The sequence below is a fragment of the Anabas testudineus genome, chromosome 5, assembly GCF_900324465.2.
Source record: "Anabas testudineus chromosome 5, fAnaTes1.2, whole genome shotgun sequence".
Taxonomy (NCBI): Eukaryota; Metazoa; Chordata; class Actinopteri; order Anabantiformes; family Anabantidae; genus Anabas; species Anabas testudineus.
Window position 1 is genome coordinate 7,893,768 of NC_046614.1, and position 24,529 is coordinate 7,918,296.

A 24,529-nucleotide genomic window follows, 5' to 3' on the forward strand; every position below is an offset into this window, starting at 1 on the left:
TAAATAGCAGTATAAATTATTTTATTTACAGAAACTTGTTACAAAACAGATATACTATACAATCTTTTTTTCTTTAAATATTAATTCTAACCCTATGTTTTGTTCATGAATTACATAGCAGCCAATACATAAGTCCAGCTGAAAATGATTCTGATATTGTATACAAAAAAAATGAAAAAAACAAAATCTATACACGCTTTTACATAGTATGAATGGTGGATTAATTTCCTCCTCCCAGACATGAACTGTATCCTGTTACTTTCACATTCCAAGTCTATGGTGCTAATAAACCAAAAACATCCTAGCAACGTTTCCATGTACTGGAAACAATGGTCAAGATATCAGTGGAGTTTGAGGGTAAACAAAACACTTGATTAAAAGTTTTGTCTTTTTTTTTTTCCAAACGTACAAATCCCAGTAAACCAGAGGAAGCCTAAGCTACAAACTGAGGCCAACAGAAAGTCTCACATGTCTGGAAAACCTGGAATAAACAAAAAAGAAAAATAAGTGTTTCATACTGGGCTGCTGACACTCGGGTTTTACCACATTTAGGGTTCACAGGCAGATTTAAAAGCAAACTCCTAAACATTTCAAACATTCAAGTAAGGTAAAACAACCCAAAGAATACTGTCCTCAAACAGTCAGGGTGAAACAAATTCAGGCACTTTCTTAATTTGATATTTCTTTGAAAAGCTGCAAACTATGTCATTGTAAGCTGTGATTCAAATTACTCGTTTGGCAACGGTGACGCAACCTATTGGACTGTTTGAAGTGTTCCTCTTCCATGCAATGATTGCTCAAGTCCCTTCAGCCTTTATAAACAAACATTTAGGTGTTTCAATCATGAAATGGGTTTAAGGTCGACAGAGTGAAGAGTCCATGGAAACTGGTTAAACAATGGGCACAGCTTCAAGCCTGCAGGACATAAAAAAAAAAAAAAATCACAGGCTATTTGGGTCACGTGGTAATGTTTCTGTTTCTGTTATGTTGATTCGTAGGCAACGTAAAATGTCTTGTAAAAGCACATGTGATTGAGACCTTAAAGAGTGAATAAAGGTATCCTCTCATACAGACGCATGCTACAGTGGCAACACTTACTTTGGACCCCCTTTGTTCCTTAAAGGATCTCAGTACACGATTCATGAGATGCTTCAGCTTCTACATATAGTCGTATTGCATTATATCGACTTGGCAGTGAAGTTCTTTGACTTGTCATCTTTTTCTTTTTTTTTAACTAAATAAATAATGACTTTTCTTTTTAAAACTGTACCAAAAAATCCAGCGTGTACGAAAAATGCCTGTGCAAAAATACATATTTCACTATGTACAATTTGTTAACAAAATATGTATTCTGAAATAGGGGTACTTGTTTGATACATAGGCTACAAGAAAAAAGCTAAATTAAGATTCTTTTTGTTAAAAAAATTGTCTCCTCTCCTTCTCACTATCTGACATCAGTGGAGGTTCCATAAATCAACAGATTAGCAAAAGTTTAAATATGTCCTGTGAAGCCATCGTCATGAATCTCGCACCACAAAACCTACTTTGCCAAGTAAGCAAACATCCCAATTAGATGGGCAAGTATTGCCTGATTTAAGACTCCATTTTGACAAAGGAATAGAGTATAATGCCTGGCTCTCTGTATTACTGCAACAAATCTCTTGTCGACACACACCGATGTAGTGTTATGGTGAGGCATTCAAACGTTAACATCCAGAGCTTGGGTAGTGGTTACATGTAGGAGGGACGATCATACCCACAGAAGACAGGTGACGTGCATAAAGTTTGCTCCAGTTAAGACGTACCATACCTGATTCTCTATGTAGGAAAAAAAAAAAAAAAAGAAAACTTTACAATTCACATCTGCCCACAAGCAGCTGCGGACTTTACACAGCTGAACTGTGGCCATAACTACCAATATGGTTTGCTCAGATTTTCTTCATATCCACACAGGCAATGCACCATCACTGCTTCATGAGCAAGACTGCCCACCTTTTAGTTATTAAAAAAAAAAGAAAAAAAAAATAGTTGGCAGAGCTGATAGCAGCTTTTGGCTAGTTTTGCGGACAACTAAGCAGTGCCTGTGGAGAAAGTAGCTATTTAGTGCTGTTCACAGTTGGGGGTAGGTCTACTGTGGCTGTCATTTTGCACAATGAAAAGAGTCAGGAAATTAACTGTGTCCACAAGAGGAAGATAACTCTCCAACAAAACATTAAATCGAATGGGCACATCAGGCGTTCTTTTCACATTTGAAAGCACAACTGTCTTCTTCAGGTCTACAAAGACTCTTTGTAGTTCAGTGTAAAAAGCTCATAAGAATACATAAAAAGGTAACACTTGCATAATTATTCTGGGTAATAAAAGAATTGACCAGGTCGTCCCTACAGGCTCATCTCAGGATACTGAGTGTAACTCGCTATGTGACGCCGGAGAGTGTTCGACTAACATAAAACTGAAACAACAAGGAGATTGTGTGTTGTTTAAGGTGTTGCAAGTAACAGTTTGCTGCTCCTCCTGCTCTCCTTCCAAGGCTTCTGAGATCAGGCGCTGGGGGTGTAATTAAGTTGGAAATTCCAGTAGTCCAGCAGAATCTGACATGAGAACAATACTTGTACGCGCGCACACATTCACACACTCATTCTTTATCAAATACAGAAGAGATCGGCTTGCTGCCTCCCCAGTTGCTCAGCATCATGGCGGCTCTTTGCGGCAGCCCTTAACCTGAACCAAATGAGTTTCGAACCACAGCTCAGGAGGCCCACAGTTGTTGCTATTGTTCCTCCTACTTCCAACCAGACAGGAAGACCTCTCAAATATCCGGGACAAAACTTGCATGGGGAGGGGCTCGCTCATTACACCTCTGACGCGCCATGCTGCTAACCCCATACAGTGCCACTGCCCCCGACACATGGCTTTGGGAGAACTAGTAAGGACCACATTGACTTCACTGGGCAGTCCAGATCATCTCCACCCTGAGGATTGTGGGAAGCTGAGTGTAATGTGGGATTTTAAAAGGCCTCGTGCAGTCCAGAGCAGTATACAGACTCCTCTGGACTATTCCCCGTCTGCCTGCTGGTGCCGAACAGTGAAGCCGGACACCGCTGTCAGGGACGAGCCTTTGGCTGTGGGAGAAGAAGAAAGTCTATGTTCAAATAGTTGTTAGGGTAACAAGATTGATTCTACTTCAATCGGTAAGCAACACATTATTAGTAAGAATGAAGAATCACATTAGTACCAGTCCCATTTTGTCCGCTAGTTGCAACCCTTGACAAAAACTTGACAATTGAATGTACATAAAAACTAATGTGTGCTTCTTTTTCTCTCTACGGTCAGAGCGCCACTAGCATGGCTACAAACCCATACTAAAACATAGCATTTATTATTTTGAGTTTGCTTCATTGCTCAAGTCAAAACAAAAAAAAGATGGCCATCAAGTTTTCAGAGCCCAAGATGACGTCAAAATGTGAAGATAACAGGTATAAACAACAGTTCAAAATGCAGATTTATTTACTTTATTTAGTATTTAAATCTAGCAAGCTACAACCAACGTTTTGGTAAGATGTAAAATCTAAACATATATTTATGCATTCATGCATTTTGGGTGATAAAACCCACCTGATGTAAATGGGAGTTGTTGGGCAGCCCTGGCGTCCCTGGAATACTCCGCCCATGCTTCCCATGGATGTTGTTAATGGCAGGTGACTTGGCCACTTTAGGTCTACCTGGTCCAGGTCCCCCTCCCCCTCCTCCTCCTCCAAGCCCTCCTCCACCACCTCCACTATTAATGCCACTGGATGCAGGTGAGCTTTTGCGTTTCTTGCATTCCAGGTGCCCGTCCGAGTGGTGGCTGAAGCTGGTGTGGTGGTCAGATGAGGATTGGTGGTGGACAAATGGGCCCAGGGAGAGGGTGGAGTCACTGCTGTTCATCACCACACTCATGCGTTTGATGGACTCTGCGGGGCTGCCCGAGGGAGGACCTCGTGGAGAGGGGCCGGAGAAGCCGCCCGCTGAAGCTCCAGAAGGCTCGGCCTTGAGGCTAAGTGAGTTGGTCCGCACAGTGGGGCCACAGTTAAGCCCCACACTGTGGACTCCGCTGTGGGTGGAGGATAACGACGATGAGGATGAAGGGCCTAATGAGCTGTGGTGGTAGGTGCTCCCTGAGCTACTGACATTTGCACAGTTCTTCTTGAAAGAGGAGAAGGAGGAAGTGTAGTTGGGATTAGAAGAGGATTCAGATGAGCCATGAGATGACGAGAGGAGAGAGCTGTTCTTCCTCTTCTTTCCCGAGGTGAAGCTAGTGCTGCTACTGTTACTGTTGACTCCACTGTTGCCTCCAGCAGTGGAGTTGGGCATGACAGGTGTGGAGGAGCCAGAGATCTCCTTGGACCTGAAGGACGATGACGACTTTGTAGTGCTGCTGCTGGATGAGCGGGACTTAAGTGCCCGGCCTGAGGCTAGGGAAGGAGCTGAAGAAGAAGAGGATGAGGACGAGTGGGCTGAAGGCATCTGCGGCGACGAAGACACTTGTCGGGCCTGCGTGTTGCCGTAGGCTGGGTGCTCAGCCCCGCCGTGTGGGGAGCTGCGGGCATTTAAGGTGGTCCCATAGGAGAGCAATGACTTGCCCTCATAGGATTGGCTATAAGGAGTCTGGGGCAAGGTGGCAGGGGGGCCCAGGAAGCCAGAAGTGGGAGTGCTACCGTGGGAATTTGTGCTTGTCCTATGAGTAGGTACAACAGAGGAGGAGTTCTCCAAGGCCAAGGGGATTTTCCTGCAAAACAAACAAAACATCAATCAAATTTAAGCCTTTTTAAAAACATAAGACACAGCAAAATCAGACAAATTACAATGTTGAAAAATGTTCAATACAATAAATTGTATTATTATGTAATTATTACATGATACAAAATATGCAATATGTTATTACTGCCCAAACCTGGTGCACATTAATACGCAATACTTCCAGGTTTATCTGAGACTGAAAAACATGTTCAACAATAAAACTCCTGGTCTAATCTTGGATGTGGTGCAAGAATGAATTAGATGCAGTTTAATTTTAATCGCTAAAAGAAAAACATTCATTTGAAATGAGATTACATTTTATATACAGTAGGAAAAAAAACGTGTGAGAAATTTCACGGTTTTCTGCATTAATTTGTCATAAAATGTGATCTGATCTTCATCTGAGTCAAGAGTATTAATAACTATAGTGTGCCTAAAATAACACAAAACCTGGTCTTTCATGTCTTCATTGAGAACAACCACAAAAACCTCATAGTGATGGTGGAAAAGCTATGTGAACCCTTGGAATAATGAACTCCAAAAAGCTAACTAGAGTTAGGTGTTAGCATAACTGAAAGAAAATTATTTTGATGGTGGAGTGGTGAAGACTACAAGACAAGAGTTACTTTAACAGACAAAAACCATAATGTTTTGTGTTCACATACTTTTTCTTGTTACTGTAATAGTAGATCTTCTTAACTAGTACAAGGCAGAGACCCATCCTCACATTTCACAAATTATAACACAATCAGACGAAGATTCCCCAAAGTCTGATACACACATCTGTTACTACACAGTCTCCCTCTCCGCATACTGGTTCTACAAATAATTTCTGTCTATTAATTAAAACGTATTTAGTTTTTAACATTAGCTCAGCATTTCTCACACAGTACTAATCTTTTGTCCATTTTAATAGTTTATGTTCCAACTTGGACTCAATTCTACCTGGAGCAACCACATTATTAAGTCTGCTGCTCTCCTCTTAATAGCCAAGGGTCAGGTCAGACATTCACACAGTCTGTCTTTAACTTAGCATTAGCATCATCTGTATTTTTTCTTAATGATGCCCTCTGAATACTTTTACCTGCAGACGGTCAATTAGTATGTCCACACAAGAGAGAGACACAATACAATCCAAGCTCGACAGACTTACTTCCACATCTGAGAGTTGACATGCTTGTCCATCATTGTGGTTAGGGCACATCGCACTCTGTCCCATCGCCGGTCGAAAGAGTAACAGCCTCTCCCAAACAGTCGACTTCTAAAGGAACAGTACTGGAAACACAGAAGGTGCAGGCTTCTGATCATTTCTAACTAAGATATATCTGACGCCAAGTCATTCAATTATTTTTTTTTTAAAGATTTTTTTTAAATGTGCAATTCAACTTAAACTACTGTAACTTGACAAAAGATAAGTAGTCTATGGTTTATCAGAGTACAGTGATGGTTCTTACAGCTGCCGGTTGAGGGTGATAACCTGAATAGTGGCAGTCCAGTTTGTCAGTGCTGTCTTCCCGCTCCTCGTTCTCTCCCTCGTCGCTGGAGGGTCGGGAAAACCCATCAGGTGTAGTTTGGGGGTGATGTGGTGACTCATGGACTACTGCAGGATCTCCGGGGTTACCACCTCCGTGACTGCTGTTTAATCTGAATATATCACACAAAATGCTCAATTAGAACTGAGTTTGGTTCACATCTCAGTTTTTCTGGTGTCACTATAGGTACAACACAACGAAACACTGGAATGTGTCCTGTGAATCACTCACCGTGGAAGACCAGGGCTGTGATATTTGGGCTTGCCGAGTGGCAAAGGCTTGGTGGCGTCAGGGGTGGGGCCGTTGCCATGAGCCACCTGTTGGGCATCATGGGCAGTGGCAAGGTGGGAGGAGGGGTGTGGGTCCCTGAGAGGGGGGTTTTGCTGGGAATGGGGTTGGTGGAGTTCTCTTTCCCTCTCTCGCTCCCTTGCTCTGTTCTTGTGCTCCGCCAGCAATGTGTCAAAGCGCTTCCTCCGCCCTGGCACCGCCCTCCGCTGGCTTAAGGAATGTGTCTGATGGGACATCATAAAAGTCAGAGGTACATACATTGCACGTTTTGGTCATATGTGACATTTCCATGATAACTGAAAATAATCACAACCAAGCATTCTTTACAAAACTTTAAACATCTATTCTTCTAGCATTATATAGGTTTATTCCTGTCTATAATCCAATTGTAAGCTCAACAACACTAAATTGATCCTACTAACAAGTATTGTCTATATTGTAAATGGAAAACAGTCTCTGACAAATGCACAAATATTTTTGTGCCAGTAGTGTGCCCAGACTGCAGCGAGATCTCTGAAGCTGATGGTACATGTCCTAGAAACATGAACTCTCAACTGTCAGTGCTGCCATAGGAGAACACCCACTTAGCAGCTTTAAGCTAAGATAACACTTCCACAAGTATGTTCTAAAACTCATATTAGCCCAAAAATATTCACAAACAGTGAGGAGACTTCAAATGTAAGCTTTAAAGGGATGGGGTGGAAATTTAAAAACCAAAGATTACCAACAGTACTTTACACAAAAGAGAGAAAGGCAGGTTACCTTGCATGTTAGAGATCTTGTGCATGGTTTCCTAGCTGTCAAATCCACAACGCCACAGTGGATATCTGGATTGAACTCACGCTCTGAAGCAACAGAAGAGAAGTGAAGAAGAACTGTTACCTACATACACTGTGTTAAATTAATGCCCCTGTCAAGCTTTGCTCAGCGGCAGATTGTTTTTGGTAAAATATATTTGAAACAATTTGTGAATAAGATGTTCACTAAAAAAAACAAAAACAAAACAATCAAAATAAACTGATCACTTGAAAAATCTAGCTCACCAGTCACTTTCTTGCTAACGTGGCGTCTGCTACTGGGACTGTCCTGCTTCTTGTCCGAGAGGACCGAGAGGTGGCCCTTGCCATTGGGAATCTGACCCGGGGCCAGTAATGGAGGCTTTGGTATGGAGGGACAGTTAAGGCCTACTTTAAGGGCTGAAGAAGAGGAGGTGGTGATGGTGGTAGTGTTGGAGCTCACAGTGGTGCTAGAGGAGGATGTGGAGGAGGATGAGGTGGTGGCGGGGGCAGATGGGGTCTGCACCAGCTTAGATGACGAGTCCACCCTCAGATGCATCTTCTCCACTTTGACAGCCGGAGTGAGGCTGGAAGAGAAGGTTAAAGAGATGAAGAGGGCGACAAGGAGGAAGCTGAGAGTTAGAAACACTGAGCCAGTGAGAAACGTATGGTAAGAGACTGATGTGCACACATGGGTGGAGCTGAAGGACAAAACAGAAATCTCATATGTTTCATCATATATCATAGACTGTCAGACACTTCAAAAACATGTTAAGTGATATTGGATTTTGAGACATTTATATCCAGAATACTGTGATACAGTCCAATGTCTGGAAAGACTTTTCAAAGACTAAATAACAAGATGGAAATGACTTTTTTGGATTTTATCATTATACAATATAAATAACTGTACTTTGTCAGATCAATAGTATTCAAGTGAACAGTACACCTCGCTGATCCTGCTTAAAGACTACTGTTACTACTACTGTTACATCATCATTTTTATGACTTATATTGGTATTGTAAAATGTTCAAATAGCCTTTGATCTTTTTGGTCTTTGATATCTTTAGAGGGAGGCAGGAAAGAAACATGGCGAGAGAAAGAGGACATGACATGCAACAAAGATTCAGAGCCAGACTGAACCAGCATGAAGTTTTGTAGCATACACAACAGCCATTAGGCAACCAGTGTGCTCTGATCATTTTAACTAGACAACAGCCAGGCCAAGGACATGTGCCAGCAACCACTATCGGTACAGCCAGTAAAATCAGAGGTTAATTTATTTTTATTTGTTAATGATTATTCAGACACTAAGATAAAAGTGAAATCTTCTTCATTAGAAAAAAAAATTGCATTTCCACTCTTGGTATTTATCGCCATATTGCACAACCCTAGCAGCACACTGCAAATGTGAGACTTACATCTTGTCCGTCTGGAGCACCCTGAATGGTGCAAAAGGGGGTCGTCGCTGAATGCCTGGTAGCTTCTCTTTGGCTGGTTTGAGGAGTTTGGGATTAGATGAAGAGGACAATGTTGAAGAGGAGGATAAGTTAGATCCAGCGGTGGAAGGTCTTCCTCCACTCGCCACTCCAGCAACAGCCCCTGAGCTTAGCCCAGTCCCAAGCCCACTGCCACTGCTCCGGTTCCTGCCTGGCACGGAGAAGGGTGAAGTGGAGGCTGGCTTGCTGGCAGAACTGTGTCTTCTCTCTGGGGTGAAAGCATAAACCAATATGACACTGAAACATCACAACAATTAACCAAAATAGATGATCAGAATTAGGCATCAGAAAGACTTCATACAACACCACAACAAACTAGTCTATAAGGGCTAGTCTGTCAATAACTGATTCATGCCAACTCAGTCTGAAATAGAACAAGTCAACAGGTCAAGATCTTCATTTCCTGCCTGAGCTTTTTAGAACAGCTACTGTGCAAACGGATAAAAGGCAGCATGACAGTAGAAAAGGTTAGGATGGATGGAAAGACTAAAAAAGAAAAGAAAATAAGAAAAAATGCCAATCACTAACTGCTTGCATCCACAACTTTACCACTAAAAAAAACACGAACACTACCTTGGTTTAACCACAATGATCGCAGAAGCCCTGGGTTTTCATAAAAGCTTGTCATAAAAACTATTTCATTGACAATTCCACTACAGTTCCACCAAAACCCAGACTTGTTTCATAGAGTGTAAATTACATTAACTGCCACAACAGACTAGCAAACTACAAAAAAAATTGCAACCTCATGAAGGCCTTTTTTGTATTTTATAACAACTTCAATTTACTACAGTGTTGAATCTTATCCAGTCCACTGGGGTCATAGATGGGTCAGGCAGACACTCCTGTTGCTCTGACCATAAGAGGAGAGAGAGAGAAAGAGAGAGAGAGAAATCCACACATACACATCCAGACATAAGAAGAGCAAGACGTGTTCAGGAGAAACAGCAACAAAAGGTCAACCTGACCCCTCTTGTTGTCAACACTCTGGGGCACAAGCACAGCGGCAAAGAATGAGCTGACATGTAAGAAGATACAGTTTGAGGAGCACCAACAGGTTTTGATCGAAAGAGTCTGCTGCTAGATGCCACGGTGGGGTGTGGCAAAACTTTTTATTCCACGGTTTAGCTGGGAAATGGGCTGCGAGCCAACACTTAGCCTCAGCAGGTGACCTGCAAATGCGTCTGCTGCTGCAGAAACAGTGGATGGAATACTAACACTCATGCATCTCCCTCAGTCACACTCACACTCAACACATACACTTTCACACTGTTTAGCCTTTTTCCAGTTTCCCTTTTCAAATGTATTTAGAGTGCCTCTTGTCACCTAAGGGCCTCTCTCTACACCCATTAACAACACACTCCACATAATCTTCCCTCCCACTTCTTGGCAGCGGAGTAATCCGTAGGCCTTCCTTTTGCTCCATCCCTCCCACCTTCCCCCTGCTGTCTTGTCCTGTCTTGATCACAGTCAACAGCACACCCTGCAGACAAAGTCGCACCAGGAAACCTCAACGCGACACTCACTGCTCTGTCCACAATAACAGCGAGATAGAAGAGCCATGGGGTGGGGGCGGGGGTTAAGGGGAATTCCTGGCTGAGGGAGTGAAAGAATAACATATAATAATGTATGCATTTGACAGCCTTAATAATTTCACCACAGGCTCCAACAAAGGCTTGTGTTAGCAATAACTGTATATAATAACTGTGTTCTTACTGCAAAATAATAAATACAATATGGTTAATATAAATGCTATCTAAGGTCAAATTTAATGAAGACAAACAGTATTCTGCCTAGGCAATGTGTGTGAGCAGAGCTGTGAGGAGTCAACTTTGTGAAACAAGTTCATAAATTAATTCATAAAATGACAGTTGAGCTTCCCGTTCTGCAGTGTGTGTCACCCCTGCTGGGATCAGCCTTGGCCAAGAAATACAAACACCTAACAGGAGACAGATGGGCTCAAAGAAGCTTGCTAAAATCATATTGGGACCATCTTGATGGTGGTGAGGTTAGTGCCTTTCCCCCCCAATGTTAACGTCACAGAGGCAGGACTTCCTCAGACAGAGCACTTGTACTCTGAGTGACTAAAAAGAACTGTACAACCAGTACTGCAATAATCTGTAACTATTTTGATAATAAATTAACTATAAATATGTTTATTGAGCAAAAACAGATGTTTAAAAATCCTTTGGTTCAAGGAATCTGAAGACTAGCTGCTGTCCTATGTTTGATATGGCCGTAAATGGCTGATCAGGGGACAAGACATTTAAAAACATCCCATTAGGCTTTAGGAAACCAAGATCTAAGCATTTCTTTTTACCACTCTCTCCCTAAAATACATAAATGTCACAACTAAAAGTCAAAACAGCCTTAAAACTATTCTGCATAAAGTGCCTGGCTAATATATGTTGATATTCAATGACAGCAAAAGATTTCCACACAGCTGGGGGTCTTGAGGAAAAATTTTAAATAAAACACGTGCGGGGTAACATTAGTTGAGCTCAAGAACAGAAAAAGCAAGCTATAGATCACTGCTTATTTTTGTGCTTTAACTCCATAGACCTGTGCACAGTCTGTATAAACAATACCACCCTGTTCAAGATGTACACAACCACCTGCTGTGATGTTGTCAGTATTGTTTTACTTGACAGGCATAGTAATGCCCTCCAGTGTTTGTCTCCCTCTCATTTAATTCCACAGGCAGGTTTGAAACCTCAACTTGATGTAGCAGTATATAAGTAACAGTCTGTGTATTTTGCTTAACAGCATGGGAGGAGTCCTTTCTTGTTGTGTTGTTGACAAAGAAGCAAGGACAGTCCCTCTAGGAGCAGTGTGCTACATCTCCCTCTTGTGGCTGAACTTAATACAAGTGTAACTGCTGTCACACCTCATGACAAACGCATCACTGAAACAAGTGGCTGTAACTCAACCCACATTTGGGACAAAAGGGGCAAGTTATAAGAAGAGAATGCTATCAGAGCATTTCTGGAGCATTTTTTGTAGAAAAATTTGCACACCTCATCATTGTTGTGTATGTCGCACCCTGCGCCAGCTCTGCGTGGACTTTCATGGTGCTCTAAGTGGATCGGGACTGTGTTGCAAGTTCACATTTGCTGAACTTTGTGGGCCCTGACCATAGTGCAGCCAATCAGTTGTAATTAAGGTAAAACTAATTAGCCTACTTTTGTTGGTACAATAACACATGACCGTCATGTCGACACCAACTAACACAGACTGTACTTAATTGGTGAAATATCAGTATGCAGATACAGTTACCAGGACAGTTACCAGCGATTTACTTCTTCACTCCCACTCTGTCACACACAAAAAGTTAGCTGGAGCATAAAAGACTGGAAAAAAAAAGTAACATGGGGAGACTTGCAAAGGACCTTGGGTCTCCCCGTTTCTCCAAGAATTTTTTGTCACACACATCTTGTTCACCAACATCAAGGTTTGGACATTTTTAGTACAGATAGCAGCAGAACTAAATCGGTTATGTTGAACTTTCTTTGTCCAGTTTCACTCACTTCTTCCATATATTTCACGCAAACTGCAGGGTAGGGCAGGGTGTCTGCATGTGAAGCCTGCGGGGATACTTCCTTAATTACCATAGTCATAGTATAATTTTAAATATATTTTTAATTCAGATTTTTAAATTGCAGCGTTGTGGTTTGATAAGTGGATTCTGTTAAACCGCAATACAGATGTGAAAATGATTAATCAATACAGCTGAGATGTTCCCTGCTGAAGATTTTGGAGTGAGGCTCGCCCTCCTAACCAACTAAAGAAGGTCAATTATTTCTGCATTACTGGTAAATTTTAAAGCATTCCTATTTAATGTAATTTCATAAGAGTAATACCTGAAGGGCTATACAGAGTGGAGTAGAGCATGGAGGAGAAGGGCTGAGCAAACCAGTGCATGCTCATGCTGATGCTGGCTTAGGTTCCAAAAGTTGCACAGTGCATCTTCAGCTTACAAAGACTTAAAAATTCTGATTCTAAACAAGCAGGCTTACATGACAGATCACAGTACTTTGTCACATGTAATATAATCCCTATATTCACTATACCAATTAATAAATTTCAGTCCTGAATCTCATACACAGATACCTCCTAAATGTCAACAGCACCAGAAATTGGATCTTAACTTTAGGTGTCAAGTGTGTTTTGTCCCCTCCCAGGTGACTACATAGAGAAGGTGTTGAGGGAAAACAAAGACAGAGGCAGAAGTAAGACCACGGTGTGTGAAATATCACCAGCAGCTTGTGTTCAGAACTACTGATTTACTAGATTCTGCACTCTTAATATTTTAATATACAACAGCTGACTTGTTGCACCCTTGCTTATGTTGGATTATTCATAAAATACAAGTATTAAACCGAACTGCATGTTTTTTGCATGAACCAAGTGTGAGCACACGTGAATGCACATCTCTGTATGTGTTTGCATGACACTTACCATAGTGTGCTTGGAAGGCTTGGGGCTTGACTACCTGACCGCAGTGGCTGCACATCACCAGGTAGAAGTCGTCCTGTGCGGGACACTGGCCAAATATGGGCATGTCTGTACAGAGGGAAACAATCAGGGCACAAGTCAAGGAGAGGCAAATAAAACAGGCATGTGTTAACTTAGTGCCATAATTTGCAATTGTATCTACACTGAAACACAGTATCATTTGTTGTCATAACACTGCCACAGCTCAAGAGATGTAATTCCAGTTTGATGGCATCTTTTTTTTTTTTTTTTTTTTGCATAACAACAAGAGGGAAAAAATAGAGATCTTTGAAAACTGAAAAACTCACTCAAGACAACCTAATGAGTAAATATAGATCACTCTCAAGTACATGTGCCTATTCACAGTGGAGAACAAGCTGTAGTGATAAGAACCAGGGCAGAGCCAGCAATCCAAAGGTTGCCTGCTGTCAAAGAATGCATGTTCCAGATATAAACAAAAACTACACATACAAAATGTATATAGCAGTGTGAATGATCTGTGACTTTAAATAATTTCAGAGCCATTACTGAGGAAAAGAGTTCCACAAAGAAGATGTTTATCTCTCATGTTTTTTTGTCCTCTACTGGTAACTTGTTCCATCTTTTATTTGACATTAAACTGGATATCTTTGATGTTTGTGTTGTTGGTCGAACAAAACAAGCAATTTGAAGACATCGCCTTAGGCTTTAGAAAAAAGGTCATGGACCTGTTTTCACTCTATAGTAAATTTATACAACAAATAATCTGATCATGAAAACTATTATCAGACAAATAAATAATTTAAATATGAATTACCTTCAGAGGCATGACCAACCATAGAGATTTTGGTGTTTATGAAAGCTGCACATGCACAGAAATGCTTTAATTTAATAACACAAAAATATTCCTAATCCAGTAAGGCTGGCCACGTTTTCACGAGTCAGAAGACCTCGGAGACCTTGTCACTTAAAGCCAACTCATGCTTAACAGAAGAATGTGGGATAACATTTATAAATGAGCCAACACAACGTGAACAGACATGAACACTATAAAACATCTGACGACTCCTATGGCAATTACAGATTTTACGGTTTTATTTTTTCTTCCTTTGAGACACACTGAGGGACCCTAGAGCGACACAGACGAAGTGTAAATTTCAGGTACACAGTCATGAACGCATGACTCCAGCATCACTAGCCACACTACAGCAACAACCAAGCAATGCACTTCACAAGCCACTCCAAGGCATATCAGATGGTAGTGTCACTCCTCACCAGAATGTGATCAAAATTTACCCTGGCGCAGAAAACCAGAAACCACCTAATTAAGGAGGCTAATTAATTGCCTGGGGCGTTATGATGAGTTGAGCAGAGGAGAGGATACAAGAGGACAGAAATGGAGCCCCTCTCCAATTCGTACTCTGCCAAGTTTCGTCAAGGGTTCTCCAAACATCACTGGCCGAGTCTGGAAGGGACGAGGGTCATTAAGCAAAGACGAAATAAAAAGATCTACCTGGCGGGATCCCTCTCAGGGAGGTCAGTGGTAGTCATGTATGGACAAACTGACAGGTCTGAAGCTACTTAATGCATGGCAACTGTAGTGTGGCAAAGCCTATTCTGCTGAGTGTCTAATTCAATAGCAATGGAGAAAAATGACTTTGTTTCCACAGAGGCTGGGGTCTGCCACACAGACCAAGCAAATCACTTCACTAAATGGACAATAGCATGTAAATGATATAGTACATGAGCAGAAAAGCACAAAGTGGAGAGCGGTATTCACAGGATGCCAGCTCCAAGCTCAAGGTTTTAAAGCAGTTGTTGGAAGACTGCCTGCAGGTTCTGAGCAACTTTTCTGTTTTTCATGACTGTTCTCCCATTCTGTCTGTAAGTCGTTCACATGTACCACTAGAAAAGTGGGGTTGCAATAAAACAACAAACATATGTGCTAAATCAATAAGTTCTCATGTATTCTCCATCCTTTATTGAAACAAGCCCAGAACTGTGGAGTCCAACAGGCAAAGCACATTTCCTTGCTAGATCAATAGAGTGGTCTAACAAGACTCCTTCCTAGACTGCTAGAGTTACTGTTCACTTGGAGGGTTGTCCAGACTGGTTCCTCAACTACAAAAGCAGCATGACTAGATCACCCTGCCAACATTCATTGCACTGGCAACGACTTCACTGTACCACTAAAATGGGCAGACCTCAAATGTAGTGAAACACCACATTCTCAATCTCCACTTTCTTTTTGAAGGACGACAAAAAAGAAACAGAAAGAAGTAAAGGCGTACAACGAGCATGTAGGGGAGGAGAACGAAAAACAGAGCAACAGTGCAGAGAAACAGACAAGAGGTTTCAGTGAGACAAGACTAGTGCTCAAGCAGGAGAAAGCCAATGAGCTCGAGACAGAGGAAGAGGAGGAGAGTCCAGTTAATTTCAACATCCTCATCCATGGCAGTGATGAATGATCTAGGTGAAACAGTAGCAGCTCTGGCTGCGTCTGAGCAGCACACACGCTGGCTGAATCTGACCAGTGGCTGGCACTACAGTTCCCAGCTTTCCTAAATGTGACACTGCCGCTGTAAAATGCTGAAAACACGCAGGTGAGGAGTTGATTCATCAGTCTTTAATTGCCATACATTTTTACAATGTGTGTGTTAATCATCTGTGTGTGTCAGAATGGCAGTTACACCACAGGAGGAATCTGGTGGTGAGTCATGGCGGAGAGGTGTAGTCATCCACTTGTAATACCCCTACTACACACACAAACACACACACACACACACTTAGGATTACATTCTGCGAACATGCGCACGCGCACATACACACACGTCTGCCACAAGCTGTTGATTGGCCCCATGACACAAACAACAGTAACTGACAGACGCTGCCAAATGACACAGACATGTTTCAAGTCAGTTGTATGGCAAGTGACCTAACAGCCCTGAATTTCAAATGACCCTTTTGCATCTCTGTTCTCCTTCCTGAAAGCATTTTTGCAGACATCTGTCACGTCAACAACTAAACATTTATGTTGTTTTATGCTGATCACACTATGTTAAATATTGTGGTCTACGCCATATTGTAAAAGCCACAAGTATGAGTGTGGACACAGGCCACATTGTTGACCAATGCAAATGCACACTGGATAAGTGCTGTTACAAGTAGTGTGAAATCAACCCTTTACTTTGGCTCAACAGGCAAACACTAGTGACATAATAAAGAACTAAGCATGAATGAGAACCAGGTACATTCCAACACACATGCACTTCTAAACCGGTGTCCAAAGTCACCTGATTCAGAAACATGTGAAATTCTTTGTCCATTATTCTTACTGCAGTAAAAGCAGAGTATCTGAAGATGATGCTCGTGTTTCGACTTTGAACTTTGTGCATTTTTTTTTCTCTGCCTCATTATACACACAAACTAAATATTTTTTGTTGACTATAACTGAGAATTATTATTTTCACATTTGACAATAAAGCTCAAAGAAAACGATGCATCTTAATTTTAGCGTTCTACTCACTGCAATCATCCCATAACAGCAAGGTCATATTCGACATGGCATGCTCATGTGTCCTTGAGCAAGAGATATAAATTCTCACCGCAAGGTCATTAAAAGTATGTGAGGACTTCTTTCTGAGATACACAAATTCTGAAAATAATACCATCTTTTGTGTTCACATTTTTAGGAGTTTATTGTGCGAGATTGGATAGCATTAGCGTAGCCTAGCTCTATTCAATAAATGAACTAGGGTTCGAACTACAGTTACTGTTTCAGTAACATAGCCACGGTTCTGTCATTTAATTGTGGGTTGAATGAAAAAGTTTGTCTTCAACTCATCTTGTCAATTGGCTCAGCTCTGATGCTACGAGTCAGGAGAACATTGGCACGGTAGCCGATCTGTAACTAAACACAATGCCCTTTTATCGGTCTAACAATTTCACTTTTGTGGTGAAGCTCGTTCTAAATCCAGGCCTGCCGGCAGGACAAATCAGCTAACTCTAATCAAGGTGTTTCCAAAAATAAAATTGCACTACAAAGTGCTGTGAAGCATCACTCTGTGGCTCAGAAGCCAGGTGATGTGTGCTTCTGACATTGTGGGTTTTATCACTTACATCAGATGATGTCCTCTCTCTTTATTCTGCCATGGCGGCACCTTCCTGTGTTACTGACTATAATGCTTTAACCTTCATAAAAAAAGCATTAGCTAAACCTACAATATGTTTTGACTTTTGAGAGAAAAACAAACACTGGAATGTGATGGGATTAGGGACATATGGTAACCAACCCATCACTTCATTATCATGGATGTGTGGGTGATGGCAGACTGTCAGAGCTTACATTTGTCAAACGTCTATAAATTGAATATCTACGTGCTATGATGGTTATAGAGGAAGCAGTTTAAAAAAAAAAAAAAGCATTTTATTTTATCATCTTGTCTTAACATAAGCATCGGATCCCATTACAATATTTATTAAATATGTGGTTTTGAAGAATACAGTTGCTCATATTTTACTCTGAGCTAAAGGAACTGTGACTAAGAAGGGGCTTTTACGAGGATGGTTTTCTATGTGGGCATTGTCATTTTGAGAAATCATTCAAGGTTCTCTTTTACTAACTCTTGAAGTTATTTATAGTTTACAATTACACAAGCAACACCCCTTGCTGTTGCGTTATGCTTAAGGGGGAGACAGGAAATATAATAAGAGGTTTCATATGTAAAATAGCAGAAACGTGGATGCTGAACAGTAAAGTCAATGTTATTCATTCTTAAACCTGAATGTGGCATTGAGTTACTGACTACAGCGAGTCTAACTTGTTAACCGTTAAGTTATTTTAGGGGCATATGTAAATGTCAACTAGAAGACGACTAACAGACACGTTTCACTGATTATATCCGGTTGTCCAGTCAATTCATGATGCACATGATTTACTGCAGCTTTACATTTAGCCGAACGACGCATTAAAGTGTTTGAATCCATGTGTGTATGTGTGTGCAAAACCCCCTAGAACCAAAATACACCTTTGGCCCTAAAGGGGGGGAAAAACCACTCACCTTCTCTGCACAAACGCATGGCTTCTCGATTTTTCCCGAAGTCTTTGAAACTTTCTTCCGATTCAGCACCTGAAAATGAGGCGATCCGACACACAGACAAATAAATAGTTGCACTTGCTTGCCTGCCCGTGCTGTTGCTACCAGTAGCGTTTCTTCATATTCTACCAAAAACTGCATGCAATCGGCCAGAAAAGGGACGGGACTGGCAACTGTCGCGCTCTACCTCGCTTTCTCGCACACATTCTGGACGCTGGCTCACTCACCGTCGTTGCCGTGGAGTTTGGCGGCGTCGACCCAGTTGCTCCAAGGCTGTCCCAGCATTATTTCTGGACTAGGCAAGGATCTCCGCTCCGCAACAGTCGCCATTGCTGTGGAGCCTTCTCCCCGCTGGATCTGCTGCTGCTGCTTCAGCTGCTGCCTGGCCGCTCGGCGCTGTTCCCCCCTGACGTCATCCTCGGCCCTTTCCGACATTCTTTCCGCTACAATGTAACAACACAGGAGAGCGCGTTGGTCGGGCTCGGGATAGGAGGACTGTCTGACTGAGTGACAGACGCGAGCAAACGCCTCTTAAAACCCTCTGTGTGTGGCCAGCAGACAAGCAACAAGTACAGCGCTTGGACAACAGTACATTTCCCGAAGAAACAATGGCTCACTGGCAGATTATCGGAAGGTTTCTGGGTTCTTGGCTAGCTTTAGCTTCAATGTCTCCCATTAAACGCAATGAGTAACTACTTGGCTTGGCGGTTAGTGTTACACCTAGATTACTAAATAGCCTATGATGTAAACAATCCTTTACTGGTTACACATCATATCATTTATACTAGAAATCTATTTATAATTGCTATGCTAATTGGTATACTATTCTTTAACTGCATAGAGCCCACAATACAAATGTACACCATGTGACATTGGTTTGCAGATGTATGGCAGCATTCCTTGGGAACTCCTCAGATTGAGGAATATTTAAAGCACGCTTGTGAAAATTCACAGTCTCTCTTAAATGTTCAGAATAGTAACAGTTCCAGCTTTCAACCAACACTGTCTTTCAGGGCTGCACAAATCGATAAAATAATTAACTAGCACTGAAATTAGTAAACACCAACCATGTGAGATTAACACTAGTGGATGCCTGCACCAGGCTAATTGTGATTATCAAAATATTCTCATTTTCCCCACACTGAAATCATCTAAAAATCATGGTACAATATATTGGCAACAAGAGGAAAAATCACAATGCATTCCAAGAGTCAAACTTCGTATTTTGGCATGATTTTGCAACAACACTGACACAAAACAAACGTGCCTGAGATGTTGATAATGATGGTGAAAACAACTACAGTAAGTCTAAGCTGAATGTTCAGAACAAAAGATTACTGATCACTATACTTACTCTTAGTGTAATATTACATGTTTTGCTTTGTCAATGCATATTTAGGATATTTTGTGAGATGGATCACCAGTTGTTATTTTGGCAATGAAATAAAGGCAGGTTGATAGTCTTTACTATAAATTACACAAGATGAGTATAATACATTAATGTAACATTGAATGAGACTCACTTGCTGGGCCTGTTTTTCATGCGAGAACAGTAATCCACATTTACTTTCACTTTCAAAGTGATGTGTTCTGGTGATCTACCCTAATTATACAAATATTCAACTGACAAAAGCTGACACGCAAGTAGACAAAAAAATGGAAGTCAGTATTTAGTACAAATATAGTATAGAGCAGATTTTAAGGAAGCACAGTAATGAATTAACCTCACTTACAAATGACAAACATTTCTAATTTGAATAGTTCACAGCAAGAGCACTTTATGCAGCTTCCTGTTTTCTTTGCTTATAAACACATGGACAAAATTTTTGGTAGCCCCCTGTTAAAGAAAGAACAGCTTTTGAGTTGTGGCTCAACAGAGTTTTTTTTTTTTTTTTTTTTAAACAAACAACAAATGAAACTGGCCCGGACAAAAATGATGGTACCCCTAGAAAAGATGTAAAATAATCTAACCATAGAGACATGTTAAACTAACGTGTATCCTGTAATTAGCTTCACAGGTTTCTCACACTTACACAACACGTAAAAGGTGAAGGCTGTAAGACCATAAGAGGAAAGTTGATGACAAATTGAAGAGACAGTAAATACAATATGTAACTTAAGAACCCAGAAAAACTTCCACAGAGATTAGAGGTAAAATCCAAGGTCAAGGTACATCGGAGTAAGATCACACCAACAGTGACTGCTTAAGCCAAAGCGGACTTGGAAGATCACTGAGGAGGACTCCACTGATGAAAGCAAATAAAAAAAATGTATATTGACAATACATATTGCTCAGTGTCAAAAAGCTTGGTCTTTGTCACACCTCATAGTCCTCCAGCAGGATAATAAACCAAAACACAGGTAAAAACACCCAAGAATGGCTAAGAACAACTTATTGGACTATTCTGAAGTGGCCTTCTATGATTCCTGATCTAAATCACATTGAACATATGTGGAAGAAGTTGGAACATGCAGTGTGGAGAAGGCACCCTTCAAACCTGAGGCAACTGGAGCAGTTTGCTCACGAGGGGTGGGCCAAAATGCAGGAGTCTCGCAAATATTAGGTTAAGGGTACCATATTTTTTGTCCAGGGCTGTTTCATTAGTTTGTTTTTTTTAAATGATTCTGTTGAGCCACAACTTAAAAGCTATGTCTGATTTTCATGAGTCAATTTTTAGTACAATTTTATTTATTAGATTATTACTTTTGTCAGTTTCAATTTATTTCAGTGGCCTTTGTGGATTTTTCTTTCTCTAAGGGAGGGGTATCAACAATTGTGTCCACGTCTGTACCAAACTGTGGCTGATGGAAAACAACAATACTTTAATAAATAAAAGCAGCAAAGAATGCATTTCTGCTTGACATGCTGCCTGAAGAGCTGAATCATGTAATTTCTTTGTGGGCAGTTTCAAGTGTATAGTTCAGAAATGTGGCAATGTTTACACCAAGACTAAATAAATACAAATTGAGAAGCTTGTCCTGAAAATGTTGATTCAATCTATCAAACTGTTCAAAAAATACATAAACATTTCCAACTCCACTATTTACATGGAACAACAAGTAGCATATGTTCATAGCATGATGATTTTGATCTTCACTATGGCGCATTCATAATGAAAACTGGCTGAAATCACAGACTGTAGAAAAGATAGATATAACAAGCAGGATTCTGTAAATCAAACAAGTTTTTTGTGTCTTGTTATTTCCTTTTGAAAAATACTAATATTTAAATTACATATAGCAAACACTGGGCCAACATGAAATATTACACAGGGATTGGAATTGGCTGTTCTATATTAAATCAGGGATACTTAAAACAGTGCAACATATTGAATTATCAGTTATCTGAACAAACACACACATTGCAGTGTAGAAGTTTTTTAGCCTACGACACAATTTAAAATTGTATAGCTACATTTTATATAGATTTCATGAAGTCTACATGTTCTATTACTAATCCATTTATTCCATTGTTGTTGTATTGGATTATATTTAATTTAAAAGTATTAATATTTACTTCACCTTCAATATCTGCAACTCGACAAGACATCATTATAAATTGAGCGTGACAGGATTTTTCCTTTTGCCATATGTTGGCGATTTTTTTCTCCAGCACACCCACATCATCATAACACCACATAAACAAGTTGGGGTTTTCATTCTGCTATTTACAAACTATTGAACGTTAAATTTTGATGTGTATGTGTTTATGTAAAATAATTATATATATTAAATAATTTGATTACAATTTAAAGGAAGTAAACTGACATAAACTAACATGACAGCTATTCAAACTAATTGTCAACATGATGTCATACTAAATAGCTGTGAGAGCTTACCTTGGAAAAATAAGATAAAAGGAACTTATTTTTTACTCAATCAGTCGATCCTCATCAGTTTGGGTAATTGCTGGCTGTCACCACACTGGAGAGGAAGTCTGAAGACAGACACACACACACACACACACACACACACACACACATTGAGGGAATACAAGTCAGTATCAGGCCATTTGTTATTTTGTTTCCTAAAAAAGTAAACAGGGAATTACAGGACCAAGTGTAGAAGGTAATTCTGTCCTCCTGTACTCCTCTGTGTGAATTACAACAACTTATTTTTGAAAGATCTAGAATACTTCAGAAGTGGCATGTGAAATGCTTGCTGCAGCATAGTAAATCATATACTATAGTCTTTTAAAGCACAGGGTCAAACTGACTAGTTTCATTTTTTGCTTTTGAATCTAAAAAGAAAAACATTTAAATCTAAATATTTTACCTGCTGCTAGGGTCAGGGTAACACATTACAATCTTATACAATTTAAATGCTAAAAACTAGCTTGGGCTAGGCTGTCTGTGGCAGGTAAAAAGCTATTATCAGGTGGAAGTTATATTCTTCTGTCTCAAAAACAAAATCATTAATACCTGCAATGTGCCTAAGAGGTAGCCTACAGACATTTTGACTTGTGGTACAGGATAAAAAGCTCTGGTGTCACTAATAACACTGATAATGTTTCTGTTAATGCAGCCTAGTTAGTAAGCTATGTCAGTGAAACAATGCACACAATATTTGGACACTGGTATAGAAAAAAATAAGCTCTATGAAGTTATGAATGTTAGTAATTTACATTAATTGACATTAACTATGAAAGACGTGGTTCTCTATGTAAAATGTAGAATAATTATTTATACAATCAAACAAATACTACAGCTGTATAGCACTATATTTTATTCTTTAACCTGTCGACTGACACTCTGAAAGAAGCACACAACTGTAGATCAGAATCCGTGAGTAACTGTGCCTAAAATGTTTTCTTTAACCAATAGTTTGATGTGATAGGTCTATACTTTGACTGCCTGTACCAAATCTTCCTAAAAGGCAATCAACAAAATGGCAAACTATTTGAGTATTTGACACCACCTTTTAGTGTGGAATTTATGAACTGTATCCATCTAATTATTTTACTTTATTAAACCCGATGATCCACAATTTACTCCCACTTTACACTGGGTGTTGTTGAAATCAATTTCACACTTTTAATATGAACTGTTTTAAAATGCATCATAATATGGCAAATTGATGCAATAATCAGAAAATAACCAAATGACAAAACCGTTGCCCTCAAACAACATGTAGGGCAAGAACTGCATCTCAACAATGTCGTTATTCTAATGAGCAGTTAGGTCAAATAAGTTATGTTGGGCAACCATAACATAGTATGATCATATTAACAGAATGAGATTCCATTTACAGTCAAAAAGATATACTGGATTGTCACCTTTTTATATTTCTAAACAGACTGACTACGACTATGTGACCAGAGGGAATGTATTGTACCTAATGTAACACTGACCTGTCAAACTATATTGCCTGTTACAATTGGCAGTAAGTCACGCGTAGATTAGCCTGACTTCAGTTGTGGTTTGGGCTCAACACATACATGTCAAAGGCCATGTCTGGAAAAAGATGACATTTAATTTCTTTAAAAATGAAGTATGTGTCATTGACAAGTAGGCGCACAACTTGACGTGACAACTCAGTAAGTTAGTTAGCTAACATTAGCTAGCAGGGACAAACAAGAGCCAGCAGTTTTATTCGCTACCGTTGTTCCCACCTCTAGTAGACATTAACCATACTAACGCACGTTAAAAAGGTCAAAACAAACAAACTAAGTGAGTATTAATCGTAAATACTATGGGTGTAAAAAGACGTAATGTCAATCGAAATGTATGTCATAAAAACAGGGTCCATCCAGTGTGGGTCTGTGACTGGTACTGGTAGAGTAGTGGTGGCTACATTAGCCTGCTAGCTTAAGCCTGTAGCCAGCCATGACTAGCGTTAGAGAGGAAGCAGGCTGAAGCCTGACAGCACAGCAGAAGTCATTAGCAGCCGTCACGAATCGACAACAACTTCACTCTTACCGAGGCTCTGTGTACTCTAGACGTAAACGTGACACCGGGCAGACAGATATCAGCTGGATGCACTTGGCGAAGTAGACAGGAGACGGCGAGAAAAGAGCGAGTGCAGTGCTCAGCCTCTGTGGAGGTCTTCACCTGGTGCTTCCATGTCTGTTTACCAGACTGCATTC

The 24,529-nt window shown here is 40.5% G+C and overlaps 1 protein-coding gene across 1 annotated transcript; it reads right to left on the bottom strand.

The window, feature by feature from the left end:
- Nucleotides 1-3: 3 nt before the first annotated feature.
- On the bottom strand, nt 4-24,509 carry LOC113153652 (ataxin-7). Its single transcript, XM_026347349.1, has 13 exons — nt 24,363-24,509; nt 22,284-22,381; nt 18,672-18,887; nt 18,409-18,477; nt 13,334-13,438; nt 8,798-9,083; nt 7,643-7,962; nt 7,362-7,444; nt 6,543-6,823; nt 6,234-6,423; nt 5,933-6,054; nt 3,616-4,768; nt 4-3,122 (listed from the first exon to the last, which is right to left on the bottom strand). Exons 3-13 carry the CDS (start codon nt 18,877-18,879, stop codon nt 3,105-3,107), a joined length of 2,835 nt encoding a protein of 944 aa, XP_026203134.1. The 5' UTR covers nt 18,880-18,887; nt 22,284-22,381; nt 24,363-24,509; the 3' UTR covers nt 4-3,104.
- Nucleotides 24,510-24,529: the final 20 nt, after the last annotated feature.